The 15,887-nt window shown below is 39.6% G+C and overlaps 1 protein-coding gene across 9 annotated transcripts in view; it reads left to right on the forward strand.

The window, feature by feature from the left end:
• Positions 1-15,887, forward strand: part of DENND1A (DENN domain containing 1A) — a 542,106-nt gene that overhangs the window by 298,650 nt on the left and 227,569 nt on the right. For all 9 annotated transcript variants that reach the window (XM_027104912.1, XM_027104915.1, XM_027104916.1 and 6 more), the window contains one exon: positions 117-227. In XM_027104912.1, the coding sequence (XP_026960713.1) occupies positions 117-227 (111 nt within the window). The remainder of the gene's footprint in view (positions 1-116; positions 228-15,887) is intronic.

The raw sequence follows: 15,887 nt of genomic DNA on the forward strand, positions 1-15,887 counted from the left end.
GGGGAAGAGGGGAGTATACTTTCTGATCATTTTCTGTTTCGGGTGCTTCTGTTAGATTCCGTTTTTAATAAGAACAAACAAAGTAATCCCCAAACCTCCCTTCTTCTTTCTCCTAGAGAAATCTGACAGAGTATTTTGTGGCTGTGGACGTAAACAACATGCTGCATCTGTACGCGAGCATGCTCTGCGAGCGCCGGATCCTCATCATCTGCAGCAAGCTCAGCACTGTGAGTAGACAGTCGAGGCAGGCTTTTGAATTTTATTTTAATTGAAAGATGTATCGGAAAGATTAAAGGAGAGTTTAGAAGAAGAAATCAACCACAATCCCCTCAGGTAGTAACATGTCATTTTCATTAATTATTCATGTTCCTTCACAGTGTCAATGCACATTTCATTTATTCTTGTAGTTTCACAATCAATTATAAATAGTTTCCCATTTGATCGTGTGTTATGAACACTTTACATATTTCCACATTCTTCCATTATTGTCATTTGTTATATGTCTGTATCATATTCCATTATACTGATGTGTCATCACTTGCTAAATCTTTTTTCTCTTCATGGCCATTTAGGTAGTTCGTAGTTTAATCCTTTGGTAGCTAACACTGCAGTGAACATCTTTCGGCTGCATTTGACTGATACAGTTTGTATTCTAAGCATTGGGACCACTGGGTCAAAGGACTGAATAAGTGCTATGACTTATGGATGCCAAATTGCTTCCCAAACAGGCTGTGCTTTTTTATAGTGGATGCTGCCAGCTGTGCGTGAGTGTACCATTTGCACTGCAGCCTTGCCAGAATTGTGTGTGTGCTCATGGACATGTGCTTTAATTTACCTAATAAAATAGGCGTCAAATGGTATTGCAGGTTTGCTTTATTTTTAATTTCTTTGGTTAAAGGTAACAACATTTTCCATGCATTCCCCCCCCCCAATTTGCATTTTGTTAATGTCTTTTCTCATTTATCTTATAGGGCTCTTGATTTAAAAAAAATAAATTGGGATGAGCTCTTTTTATATTGTAAAAACTTTTACTATATAATATAAATACTTTTCTTATTCTTTTTATGTTAGTTTTTTTAACTTGCTAAGTATAGGAGTTTATATTTTTCCCAGTATCTATTATGAAAATTCTCAAACACAGAAAACTGAAATCAGTTTGCAGTGAACATCCACGTTATTCCATCTAGATTCTGCCATTAACATATTTCTGTGCTTGCTTTGGCACATCTTTATCCATCTATCCATCCCTCATTACCATCCATCAAGCCATTTTATTTTTTGATGCATTTCAAAGTAAATCACAGACATCACTATGCTTCCCCTCAATAATTGCATATGTTTGTCATTAACTAAAGTTAAATATCTGTTTACAGTATCTTTTTTTCTTTTTGAGGTAAAACTTACATAAAGATATTGACTAGGAGAAGTTGACTGTTTGAGAGGGTAGAAAGACCTTCTTATGGTGGGAATTTCCCTATTGAAGTTCCTATGGATAGAATCATAGGCCTATGATTTACCGATGTGTTTACCTATGAATTCAAGGCACCTAATAATGCAAACTTAGTGAGACCATTAGAGTTTTCTTTATGGTTTTCATTGTAATTTTATTATTTTTTTGGTATTCTTTGCTTGTCAAGAATGCACAATTTTTTTTTTTTTAATTTTTTTTTTATGTTTGTGGTATGCGGGCCTCTCACTGTTGTGGCCTCTCCCATTGCGGAGCACAGGCTCCGGACGCACAGGCTCAGCGGCCATGGCTCACGGGCCCTGCCGCTCCGCGGCATGTGGGATCTTCCCGGACCGCGGCACGAACCCGTGTCCCCTGCATGGGCAGGCGGACTCTCAACCACTGCGCCACCAGGGAAGCCCAAGAATGCACAATTTTTTAATTGCCTGCTAGGTACTAGGCTTACAATGCATACTAGGTGATAAAAGCATGGCCCTTGCCCTCAAGGGAAAAACAGCCCATAATAGACCTCTTGCTTTGTTTTGCGTTTGGTTTTAAACTCGTAAGTGTAGTTGGTAATCTCAGGGCCTGAACACCCAGACTGAGGTTCAGAATGAGAATATTGTCAACCAGATTTATCATTGCCTCTTTATGAGGCTGGATAGATTAAGAGTACGTTTGAAAGAGTCTAGTCCCTAACCAGTTACTGTTGCTTTGAAGAATTAAACTTAAGTAGAACAAAAGTAGGACATCATAACAGTGGAATTGAATTCCCATGGTGTTTTTGAGCCTTTAATATGTGCCAGGCACTGTGCTAAGCCCTCTTCATCTATTAACTCATTTAATTGTCACTACAACAGTTTGTAGTAGTTTCTGTTATTTCTCCATGTGATAGATAAGGAAGAATGTATCTTCTGCGCGATTTTCTTTAGATAAATGTAGGGGATTAAACACACACAGTTATTTCTGCTCCTTCCCAAAACGAAAATGAAATAAAGGAGTAAATCAACAAGCACAAAGAGCAGATGCAGCAGAAATCTTAGATATTAAGAAAATGCTGTTACCAATGTTATGCCAACATTCAAAAACTAAGGTGAAATGAACAGAAAAATATAATTTACCAAAATTGAATTAAGAAGAAATATAAAAATTGAATAGGTCATTTAATTTATAGAAATTGAATCAATATATAATTTTTTTTCCCAAAACACTCAGCCTGGATGGTTTTACAGGTATGTTTTATCAAATATCTCAAGGAACAGGTAATTTCAATCTTAGACAAACTCCTTAAGAGTCTAGAAAAAAGAAGGAACACCCCCTGAGCTTTTCTTGTGACACTTGTATAATTTTGACATTCAACTACACAAAGAGACACTATAAGAAAGAAAAGTTATCAGCCAATCTCACTGAGTAACATAGCTGTAAAAATCTTAAACAAAAGAGTAGCAAATACATAAAAAATATAATTCATAATAACTGAGTTGACTTTATTCCAGAAATGTAAGGCTGATAATACTAGAAAATCTGTTACTATAGCTCACCACATTAACATATTGAAAGGGAAAATTCAAATGTTCAATATGAATTTTCAATAGAGAAAAAGCATGACCATGTTCATGAATAGGAAGGCTCATTATATTAAAGGTATAAATGACGTATATTATAGATTACATATAATTCCATTCAAAATCCCAGTAGGATTTTACATAGTACTTGGCAACCTGATTCTAAAATTAATATGGAAAGCCAAAGGGAGAGCCAAGATATACTTGAAGACAAAGAATGGGTGATAAAGCTTGCTTTACCAGACATCAAGACTTTTTATAGACCTCTAGTAACTAAGATGCTAGTAACGGCATAGGGATACACAAATAGACTGATGGAACGGAATAGAGATTGCAAAAACGGACCATGTGTGTGGGTTCTTCATATACAACAGAGGTGGCATTGTAAAATCTGGGGGAACGGATGGACTTTTCAATAATTGATAATCCACATGGGGAAGAAAAGGGAGATAATTTATATCTTACACAACTTGCAAAACTGAATTCCAAATGGATCAAGGACTTAAATGTCAAAGGCAAAATTTTTAAACTTTAGAAGACAAAATAGGAGAATAAATCTCTGATCTTGGAGTAGAAATGGATTCAGTTAAATAATCCAAAATATACATCATGTAAAGGAAAAGATTAAAATTGTGAATTTTGTTCATTAAAAAATACCATTCAGGGGCTTCCCTGGTGGCTCAGTTGTTGAGAATCTGCCTATTAATGCAGGGGACATGGGTTCGAGCCCTGGTCTGGGAGGATCCCATATGCCGTGGAGCAACTAGGCCCCCAACTAGCAACAGAGCCACAACTACTGAGCCTGCGCGTCTGGAGCCTGTGCTCCGCAACGAGAGACCGCGATAGTGAGAGGCCCGCGCACCGCGATGAAGAGTGGCCCCCACTTGCCACAACTAGAGAAAGGCACAGAAATGAAGACCCAACACAGCAAAAATAAATTAATTAATTAATAAACTCCTACCTCCAACATCTTAAAAAAAAAAAACCATTCAGAGAATGGAAAGACAAGGCACAGGCTGAGATGAGGTATTTGCTATATATAAAACTGACAGAGGATTCATATCTGAAATATATAAAGAACTACTACAGTAAAAAAAAAGCAGAAGACAAATCTATCAATAGAAACATTGGCAAAAAGCACAAATAGGCATTTCACAGAAGAAACCTAAATGACTAATAAATATATGGAAAGATGCTCAACCACATTAGTAACCACAGAAAAGCAAATTAAAACTACAGTAATTAAAACACTAGGTTTGCAAAAATTAGATGTCTGATAAAGCCAAGTGTTATATTGCAGATGTATTGGAGAATTTCATGTACTACTCTTTGAAGAGTATGTGGCATAGAACTATTTGCATATGCCCAACACTCAGCAGTTCCACTCCTGGGTGGAATTGTGTGTGTGTGTATACATACACATACCTACACACTCTTTTTGGTCATGTATAGTGGGATACATGTGCAAGCATGTTCATAGCAGCGTTGTTTTGGGTTTTGTTTTTTAAACCTGGAAAGAGCCCACATGACCATCAACAGAGAACTCATAAATTGTTGCATAGTCATACAGTAGAACACTGTGTAAGTGAAGATGAACTACACTATCAGCATGGTGGGGTCTCTAATACAGAATTCTGAGTAAAAGAAACAAGCTACAGAAGAATATACAGTATGATTTCATTAATATAAAATTCAAGTAAGAAAAACTAAATGGTATATTATTTAGGGATACATACAAACTACGGAGGGGGGAAATGATTAACAGAAAATTTAGGTAGTAGTTTCCTCAAAGGGAGTGAAAGGAGTATAGTTGGGAAGAGGCATATGTGGGACATCAGAAGTATTATTTTCTGTCTTGAGCTAGGTTAGGGATCAGCAAACCTTTCTGTAAAGGGTCCAATATTGCAACTACTGGACTCTGACCTTGTAATTTACAATCAGTAAACTAGTGAGTGTGACTGTGTTCCAAGAAGCTTTATTTACAAAAATAGGAGGCACACCAGACTTAGCCTTCGGGCTGTAGTTGGCCAACCCTGAAATAGGTGCTGGGTTTTGGCATGTTAAATTTTTCTCCTTTAAATGTCACTTATATGATCTACATACTTCCATATTTATATAGTTTTTAGAATTCTTGAAAAGTTAAAAAAGAAGATACCAAGCCCTTTTTTTTTTTTTTTTTTTTTTTTTTTTTTTTTGCGGTACGCGGGCCTCTCACTGTTGTGGCCTCTCCCATTGCGGAGCACAGGCTCCGGACACGCAGGCTCAGCGGCCATGGCTCACGGGCCTAGCAGCTCCGCGGCATGTAGGATCTTCCCGGACCGGGGCACGAACCCGTGTCCCCTACATCGGCAGGCGGACGCTCAACCACTGTGCCACCAGGGAAGCCCAACCAAGCCCTTTTATCATGAAATTTTACAATACAGGGATAGAGACAAAATAGTTCTTCTACAAAGGTTAACAATCAAACTTGCACAAGATTTTGCAATGGCAATTGTAGAAACCAGAAGATAGTGAAGCAGTGTCTAAACTTCTAAGGGAAAATTATTTCTAACCTGAAATTCTATCCTTATCTAATGGAAGTACTCAGGAGAGAGTGGCACCAGCCCCTACCACACCTGTCAACCTCCTGTCGTCACTAGTCCTCCACTCACCTTCTCTATTGTGGATGTACTGTCCATCCTTTCTAGGCCAGCCACTCCGCTTGTCCACCTGACTTCATTCAACAAATATTTTTTGTGGCACTTTCATAGGTACTGGTGATACAACAGTGAACAAAATAGGCAAAAATCCCTGTCCTCATATGAAGCTTACATTCTAGTAGGGTAGATCTTCAATAACTGAGGTGAATTAAATATATGGTACAGGAGCTAGTTCTAAGCACAAGGAGTACAGTAAAGCAGAGGAGGAGAGTGGATAGGGGCTGGTGAGGTGGCAGGGATTGCAGTTTAGATAGATGGCCAAGGAGTGCCTCATAGAGAAAGTAACACTTCAGCGTTCTTCCTGTTACTTTACGGAAATTCCTCCAGCACTGAGCTCCTCTCTCCTGCATCATTATTTTTTCTTCTCTACTGGTACATTCTTAGGCACTTGCTAACACGGTATAGTGTCTCCCAAACTTCAAAACAAAACATCCTTAACCACATTCCTTTTATCCCATTTGTTTTCTTCCTTTTAGAACAAAATTCCTCGAGAGATATTTCTGTTTCCTGTCTAATTCCTCTCCTCTCATTCTTTCCTCTGTCTTGTGTTAGGATTTAGCCCCCACCTCCACTGAAACGGCTTTTGTTCAGTCACCAGTGACCTCATGTCAAATAAAGCAAGTTGATATTAATACTTGCAAAACTCTTAGAACAGAGTCTGGCATAAGGTGTATGTGTATGTTTTTGATAAATTATTAACATCTGTAATGGGAAGTCAAATGTTAATGTGTAAAAAATTTTTCGTAATAAATTTATTTATTTTTGGCTGCATTGGGTCTTAATTGCTGTCCGCGGCTTTGTCTAGTGGCGGCAGGCGGGGGCTATTCTTTGTTGCAGTGCACGGACTTCTCATTGCCGTGGCTTCTCTTGTTGCGGAGCACAGGCTCTAGGTGCGCGGGCTTCAGTAGTTGTGGCACACAGGCTTAGTTGCTCCGCGGCATGTGGGATATTCCCGGACCAGGGCCCGAACCCGTGTCCCCTGCATTGGCAGGCAGATTCTTAACCACTGTGCCACCAGGGAAGCCCTAATGTTTAAAATTTTAAATCAAGAAATCATGAGATGGACTGCTATTTGCCAGTAGTATAAGCCTTTAGCAGTTTTTGTTTTGTTTTTCAGACTATAAGCACATTACTTTGACTCAAAAAAAATTTTTTTAACAAGCAGTTGACTCTTAACTGAGTTCTGAGTTTTACTAATTGATGGTAGAAATCTCTTTAGGGAAGGGGAGGGGTCTCCTTGTACCTCACATGGGATCATTAGCATCCTGACCAGTTATGTGCAGTTTCTCTGGGGATAAGTAGCTGAGCAGACATCAGGGTTTTGTTGTTGTGGTGGTGTTTTTTTTCAGACATCAGTTTTATCCAAGCCTCTGGACCCCTTCAATTTCAGAATTAAAAAGTTTTCTAATTGTTGTCTTTTACTTCCTTAATAGTGGCTTTTTATTATCTTCTCGATGAAGGAGAATGCAAAGGCTACTTTAGCCTGAAGTTTCTGATGACCCTCTCTTGACAGATCCAGATGTGGCCTGTCATACCTTGACAAACCAGATTTTTCTCAATTTTGTTTGATAAGATGTAGGCTTAATGCTTCTCAGAGCCATCAAGAATCTGAAAGATAAAAGCTGTTGAACACCCCAGAGTGCCGTCTTCCATAAAAATGACTGTGCGTCAATAGAGACAAACCCAGCCATATTTAGTCCAGAGTCAGGTAATATTCATTTCAGGCTTCCTCGGTCAATAATGTTGTCATATTCTGTATAAGAAAAATGTTAAGTTTTTGTTCTTTTTGTGCAGTTAATGTATATTGATCGTTTTCCTTTATAAATGATAAATAGGGAAGGCTTAACTACATCTTGTTCTCTAATGTAAATACTTCAGTGAGATTTCTTCTAACACAAAGGCCCTATTTTTCTTACAGATTTTCATATCTGAGTTTAACTCATATTGCTTTTTTGATAACTCTTCTGGATAGCAAGTAGGTCTAAAATAAGACCTTTATAGCGATAATATCATCTAATTGCAACAGAAGTCCTAGAAGAGCAATATTATCCCATTTTACAGACTGGCCCATCCACTCAGAGAGATGGGTTAACTTGCCCAAGGTCACGTCCTAGTCATAGAAGAGACAGATATGCAGGTGGGTCATTATGATGCAGTGTCAGGGGAAGGGAGCCTTCGGCTTCAGGAAAGGGAGAAGCAAGCAATAATTACACGTACAAATGACTCTTAGCCCCTTCAGAGTGCTTGCTGTGGAGACCAGGTTATGTTTATCAGGTGCCACCTCTTAAACGAACATCAGAATCCTTGTGTGGGAACTGTCACAAGAACCAGAGACACATTGTTAAAGAGTATCTGTCACACTTGAGGGAATCTGAAAGTTCTCATAAACAGCCAAAAAGATACTCTGAGTCAAAGCTGGTGGATGATGTGGCTGGTGGAGCTGGTAAGGCTGGTTTGGGTAAAAGGTATATCCTGATTGTGTAGTATTTAGGGAAGCTTCTTATGTAGCCTGTACATAGCTCCAAGACTACCAAAAGCGTATTGACAGCATCCGTAGATTAAGCATGTAGGACACCCTTCTTTAGATTTGCTCTATATTTTATATGGCAGGTCCCCAATTATCCCCCACACTCTTTAAAAATTCTCTTAACTTAACCTTTTTGAGCCACCTACTATGTGCCAGTTACTGTGCTAATCTTTTTTTTTTCCCCATTTGTTCTTGCAGGAACCCTAAGAACTAGTTGGTTTTATTTTCCTTTTTCAGATGAGAATATTGGCAGTTGGAAAGTTGAAGTGCCTTGTGTAAGTGAGCAGCGGAGATGGGATTAAAACCCCCTTCTCTTGGCTCCAAGCCAACCCCCTTCTTACTATCTCATACTGCCCTCCTGGTAGCTCGTTTGTCATGAGTTCCCTTTGACACTTGTACCCAGAGAAATATTTTTGGTATGATTCTGTTGACCATGGATCTGAAATCACAGAAAGAATTTCAGTCTGGATATTGCCTTGGAATGCACACCTAAGCTTTTCACTTCAGATTTAGTGAGCATTTTCTGTGTGCCTGGCACCAGGGAAGCAGAAGGCCAATATGTGAATCTCTAACTGGCATACTGACCCTATTGGCCAAAGCCCCGTTTCCATGAGCACCATTCAGATTCAGTCCACTCTGTCTGCGTGTTGTTAGACTCTCCCAACCCCACCTGTGCCGCTCCTCTGCTGTGAGTCCAGCGTTGGTGCGTCCCTGGGGCATGTCTCCCCCAGCTCACTGTGGCTTCAGGTTTTGTGTACTGCAGTTCCTTTCAGCCCCTGTGTGTCTTGGCCCTAATCGCTCCCTCTATGACATAGGGGTGCTGCAAGAAGTTGTGAAAACTAAGAATATCCAGTTAAATGATGACAAAAGCATATTTACTTTACAAAGGAATGTGTATTTGTTTTATTCAGCAGATGCTTTTTAAAACAAGTTCTTAGGAAGGAAGCACAGTTTAGTGGCAAGACTGTTACCTAATTAATTGAGCCTCCACACCTAATTATTTGTGTGGCACCCATAACTGTGAAAATAATTACTACTTTTCTGATAGTACGTCATATAGAAAAGGAAAAAAAAAAAAAAAAAACCTAATATCTTCTCCCTGTCAGTGTCTTCCTGTTAGTCCGAGAGAATGTGGGCTTTGCGCAGGTCTTGGACATTGGTGGCCTGGAGAGTGGTGGGTGATACTTGCCTCTCCCCCACCCACCCCACCCTCCACACCCTCAGGTCTGACCCTTAGTAGACACTTCAGTGTTGGCGTGAAGGGATGGGTAACTTCCCAGCCTTGCTCCAGTCCTGTCCCATCCACTTCCACTGACAGCATCCACTATCTTATCACCACCTGGTCTTGTGACCTACGAAGGGCCAATTTGTGGACTAGGGAGTTTTTCAGATTTAGCTTCATCTTTACTTCTTTCCTGATGAACTCCACCTGGCCGTGACTACCCCAGCCTGTGTAGTGGGTTGGGTATCTAAATGATGTGTGTAAGGCTTTCCTAGCTCTTCTGGGCTAGAAGTAACTAATCCTGTTTGCTTATCTGCAGCCCTTGAAGCCTAGATGAGAGTGGCAGTTTAAGAAGGTTTGAAATACTGGACTAGAGCCAGGGCCTCTTTGCCTGCGCACTCCACTCTGCATGTTCCAGCCGTAGGAACAAACTGCATTATTTTGTTTCAAACTGTGCTCAAGGGAAGCCAAGACCTTGTAACTGGAAACTTACCAAACAGAGAATTCTAAGACTAAATTTAGTGTTCCATTTAAAAAATAAAATAAATCGAACATTTTTTCTGTTCATCTTTTATATGTTAAAAAAGAGAGAGATTAACCTAGTTCACACTAACAACCTAAGAAGAGTATTCAAAGAAGTGAGAAGAAAACTAATCCCTTTTGGTGAAGAGGGAAATCCTTAACAAAATGTAATGAAGTGGCATGAAACACAGACTCTGCAGCCAAACGTTCAAATAGCATAGCCTGTCTAATCTCCATCACATAAAATTTTATTGTGGCTCAGAGAATATTAAAAACTTAGAAATAGATGAAAGGAACTTCCATTGGCAGGAAATAGGAGTAAAGATTGGTATGTTTTATTTATGTGGTTTTTCTCTGGTTTTTAAATGTAAATACAATTAACTGCTTTTTGAACTGTGTTCTCCATGTAATTATGTGTGAGTTCGTTTTCTCTTGTTCATGTTGAACTATAACTAGAATGAAGAACCTTGATGTTATGGAGACTATATAAACTATGTAATATAGAGAGTAACAACAGTTTAATTTGCAATACTTTAAAAATTGTTGTGACATCAACCAGCCATGGTCTCCCTACTAGTTCTCACCTTCCTCTCCTGCCTCTTGCTTCAACACATTGAGCACATGTTTTGGACTAGCCAGAGGATTCAGATTGTTAGTGATTCCCAAATTCTACTCCATGGACTAGTTGTGTTAGAAATCACTCAGAGAATTTGTTAAAAATTCAAGTTCTTGGGCACCACCTCCAGACATTCTGATTCAAAAGATCTAACATGGGACCGTGGGATGTCTATTTTTTTAAGGTTCCCCAAATGATTGATACACAAGCAGATTCAGAACCAGTGAATAGACAGTTCTCTAAGACAGTATTTATTCTTTGATTATTTTGCATCATTAGAGTTCCTTTCATTTTGAGACTGTGTAATAGAGGCTGATTAAGTTTGTTTAGAAAATATTTGTGAGTACAGATTAGCACTAAAAAATTCTTTGTTTCCATATTTCTCTTTGAGAGACCTCTGATTTTGACATTGGCAGGTCTAGAACAGGACAGAGCTAAGTATATCCTATTTAAGGTCTCAGCAATGTTGGGTGCTGATGTAGTCCACCAGTGTAATTTTAGATACATGTGTATAAATAGATCTAGAGAGGTGATGTTTCTTTTTAGCCATTGCATTGAGAACATTGGCAGGGTATCTTGTTTATTATTTTAGTAGTGTGGTCAATTTGTGAAACAAATCGTATGTTCTTTAGATTATAAGACTGATAGCTTTTTTATATGACTCTTATGAATCAGGTCTCTACTAAAAAACACTAACAGGTAATATTCAAGTCGCTGACATCTTAATATACTTGCAAAAGCCCTAAATGGCACTCACATTGGCAGGCATCTGTGTGGATTTCGTTAAAGAAATTGGAGCATGTACTATGTGCTGAGTCAGTGAGAATAAGAACTCAGAATTTCCTATGGCTTCTGCAAGCTGAAAGTGTGGTCCCTGGTGAGCAAGTGTCCTGTGATGTGAGGTTAGACTAGGTAGTTAGGGGCTGGTATAGACCTTGTGAAAGTTCACATTTTTTCTCTTCTGCTATCTCGATATCTATGTGTTCTCCCAGCTAGATGATTCAGACAGCCCTGCTTCTGCTGTATTTTCCCAAGAAAAAGGACAGCAGGGCTGAAGGAGAGAGCACCAGACTTCAAGTCAGGATGGTTTTGTTCAATTTCTACCTGTGTAACTTAATCCTCCCTAGCCATGTGGCCTTGGGCAATTAATCCTTCTGAGACTCTCTGTCCTCTTCTGTAAAGAGGTTAGTAGTAATACCCCCCTCAGGGTTGTTGAAAGGATTCAGTGGCCATAGATATGAAAGCAGGTAGCCCATTGCTGGCACATACTACTCATTTAGTAAATGTTGACTCTGAATCCTACCTTTTCAGGGCAGTAAGGTCTGATTTGACTTTCAGAAGCAAAGAAGGCAATAGAGATCCTGGAAGAGCTCTGAAGATTTAATTAGTACAACTGGTGAGAGTGGATGGTGAATGAATCCAAAAAACAGGGAATAGTCATGGCAACTCGTATGAGATTTTCCATATCCACCCACTTCTCACTAGTCACATAGTCATTGACTAAATTGTCATTTCTTCTTCAAGTCTCCAGTCATCACTACGTAGAGCTGGAGTGGCCTAAGAAGCTGCTATGTTCACTTGACCTAGCATTACCACCTGACCAGCCTCCCAGGGAGGAAGAGTAACCGCTTCCTGTCTTCATCTTTCCAGGTTCTGCTCTCCTGCCTCTCTCTCTGGGAAGCAGGCCTGATTCTTGCCCCAGGCAGAATTAACGCTTCCTTCTTTATATACTAGCACACTTGAACCTCTGTTACAGCACCTCTTTCCTAATGCATTTGTGTTGAAGTTGATTATTCGCATTTTGTTCTATTTTAAATTGCTTGAGGGCGTGGCATGTACACATAGTGGATACTCAGTAATTGTCGGATTAATACAGATCATAGCACTGAGGCAGTTTCCTATGAGCTAAGAGCACGAACTCCAGAGCTAGACGCCCTAGGTTTAGAGCCTACTTCTGCCACTACTGTGACCTTACACAAAGTCCTTAACATCTAGGAATCTTAGTTTCCTCATCTGTAAATGGGAACAATAATGCTACCTACCTTATAGGGTTGCTGTGAAGATGAGGTGAGTTAAATAGTACATGTAAAGCACTTAGAACAGTGCTTGGCAGATAGTAAATGCTGAGTAAGTGGTCATGGTGGTGTCTGTTTATAGCTTCAATCTTTCTGAATTTACTGTCACTTTCTGAGGTTGGATTTGTCTGACAAAACTATGCAGGGGAAATTTTTTTTTCCCTATGCCTTCAAATCTAGTAACTCCTACCACCTGCAGGTTTCTTAGTTTCTTTTTCACATGTGGATGCCTGACAGATAGGTTCTCATGATTCTGTGTTCAGTTATGCTTGCTTTCTTTTAAAAAATGAGATTCTTTATTAAAGCAATATATAAATTAGCTAAACATAAATTATGATCTTAGAAATATTTTCAAAGAAATGTAAATATCCACTTATACTAGACTTGGGGATGAAAATAGATTTCTTCTTGAGTGCCAACTTGGATCCACTGCCAACGGTTGCACTTTCAGAGGGATCCGCAGGCCATGTCCTCACTCCACAGTCAGAGTATCTGTCATAGGCACGGAATGGAGAAGTAGCTGTCCATGTATTTAAATGAATTGTTATCAATCGCAATGTAATTTTACCTTTTTCTTTTTCATCTTAAAAAAAAAAGTCTACAGTTTCCTCACGTATGGTGCTATAGGCTTATTTACACTGTAGTTTACTATATCATAGTATCTGCCTCTGCTTTGGTAGCTAAAGCTTTTCTCTGTCAGTTTTATTTGCTTTGATGTTTTGAAGTGTCAGATCTTGGCACGAAACTTGTTACCCTTGTTAATAACTTACTCTGATTACTCTAGTTAGTAGGTAGCTTTAAGAAAAAAGAAGAGAAGGCAGAAAGAGAAGTGATTGAGTAGGCAGGTGATTGCCTGGAAAAGCTTCCTTCTTGCCTGGATGACCTTTCTCTTAGTGTAGGGCACTCGACTTGACTCCATGTTGCTGTGTTGGTTTTTGTGGGAATTTTTTCCTTCCCTTTCCCCAGAGAATAGTGGAGAAGCAAGAGGTATGATGAGTTCCACCCAACTGAATGAAAAACTCCTTGAAGATAGATTGCCCTTCCCACCCTACAAAAAATAAATACAGAAAGCATTACATTTCAACTTCTAAAAAAAGCAGGACATTCCTTCTTTTTACTCACATGTCCGGCATCTGTCTAGAAGAGCTGAAGGCCTTTGATTTCTGAGGCTTTCTAATTTCTCTTTCTGCTAAAGCATCTTTGGTAGTTTCTTAAAAAGCCAACTCTTCCCTCACTAACTATAGTAAACACAATTTTAACCATTTATAATTAAAGGTTTTTCTCATACTCTTCGAAGGGTTGAGTACATTAACTTTCAGAGTCCCCGAAGGTTTTACTTAAAACTTTTTGCTGATCTTATAGTGGGTTTTACATGTACGAAGAAATAAAAATCAAAACACTGTTTGAATCACTTGTCTGAACCATGGCACCATTTATTTCCTTATGACTACAAGGGTGGTTTATGATTAAATAGAAGAATCTAGTTCTCAAATTGAGAAAGCTAACAACTTCTCTAAGACACATACGGTTTTCTACAATTGTTCTACATAGGATTATTTTTTGTCGAAATGGGTAGATTGAAAAGTGACCCTTTAAGGTTAATAATGTGGTACTCTTTCTATATTCTTTGTTTTATCAGTTTCCTGATGTTTATGTTCAGAGGAGAAATCCAAATGGCTCTAACCCTGTGATGAAGCAGGTGTCAGTTTAATCTTTTAACATTCTGAGTTCTTGGATGTGAATAGTGACTCTGACCTCTGATTTTCTTTTTTTTTTCCTCTTTCAACTTTTGGAACCTGGAATCTCATACCTCTTCGGAATTTACAGCTTCTAGTTGTGATCTGTTAAGCAATTGCAATTTGTTAAATGTCTGATAATCTTGTCTACCATTCCTCATGATGTTAGGCTGGAGACATTCTAGCATTCCCCAAACATTTACTCAGCACCTGCTCTGTGTCAAGCATAGTTAGAGATAAGGAGAGAATCAAATGTGGTCTCTGTCCTTGTGGAGCTCACATCTTTAGTCTCATGCCCTTGGTCTCCTGAGATTATCTACCTCTGAGATCCTTAGAGTGTCAGGGACCAAGCATGGAGGAAGGCTGTGCTCTCCACAGTCAGGTGATGGAGATGGGGTGGCTGAACAGTGGTGGTTGCTGGATAGCACATGAATTTCAGGTGCGCCCCTGTGACTGCAGAGTTGAGAAAGCAAGACCAACTTTGAGACTGAGTCTGTTGTACTTACGCTTAGTCAAGTATGGCTGAGGAAGGGAGCTGGGGCAGGGGAGGAGAATTCTTTATGTCAAAGGATGGCAATTGCTCTAGATCAAAGTTGTCAAAGCTGGAAGGGGGGACAGGGATCGTGTAGTCCAGCCTCTTGTTTTCCATATTGAGACCCAGGAGAGGAAGTGACCTGCTCAGATCAAAAAGAGATTTAGGGCTTCCCTGGTGGCTCAGTGGTTGAGAGTCCGCCTGCCGAAGCAGGGGAGACGGGTTCGTGCCCCGGTCCGGGAAGATCCCACATGCCACGGAGCGGCTGGGCCCATGAGCCATGGCCGCTGAGCCTGCGCGTCCGGAGCCTGTGCTTCGCAACGGGAGAGGCCACAACATTGAGAGGCCCACATACAGCAAAAAAAAAAAAAGAGATTTAGTGGAAGCTCCATGAAAGTATGTGACCGAAAGCCAGACTTTCCAGTAGGTGCGCCCACACTGGAATCTAAACCTTTTAATACTCGTTACCTCATTGTCTAGAATTTCCTATGGATTAAAGATACTATACCACCTTACTTAAATGTAACTAATCCTCAGGAAGTGATCAGCTCTGTGTGTGTTTTTAAAATGATTATTTTCTGTTAATTGGCATTTTGCTTTAGATATTTGGTCATCTAACAGCAAGGCAAATTCTAGATAATTTTCTACATAATTTGGCCATGCCAACAGGGACAATATTTCACCTAGCTCAGAATCCTGGGCATAATGTATTGGCACAGCATAGGCACTCAACACAATAGTTAACTTATGCATTGTGGAGATGGCCATTATAGTCTGATAGACCTGGATACGAGTCCCAGTTCTGTCACTTACTAGCTGTGTGGCCTTGGGCAAGTTATTTCACCTCTGAAACTGTTTCCTTATCTGTGAAATGTGGTGTTGAGTGTATATGTGTGTGTACACACACACACACACACACACACACACACACACACACACACACACA

This window comes from Aethalodelphis obliquidens, unplaced genomic scaffold (assembly GCF_003676395.1).
Source record: "Aethalodelphis obliquidens isolate GAN/ISIS:26980383/991018 unplaced genomic scaffold, ASM367639v1 scaffold7, whole genome shotgun sequence".
NCBI classification, from domain to species: domain Eukaryota; kingdom Metazoa; phylum Chordata; class Mammalia; order Artiodactyla; family Delphinidae; genus Aethalodelphis; species Aethalodelphis obliquidens.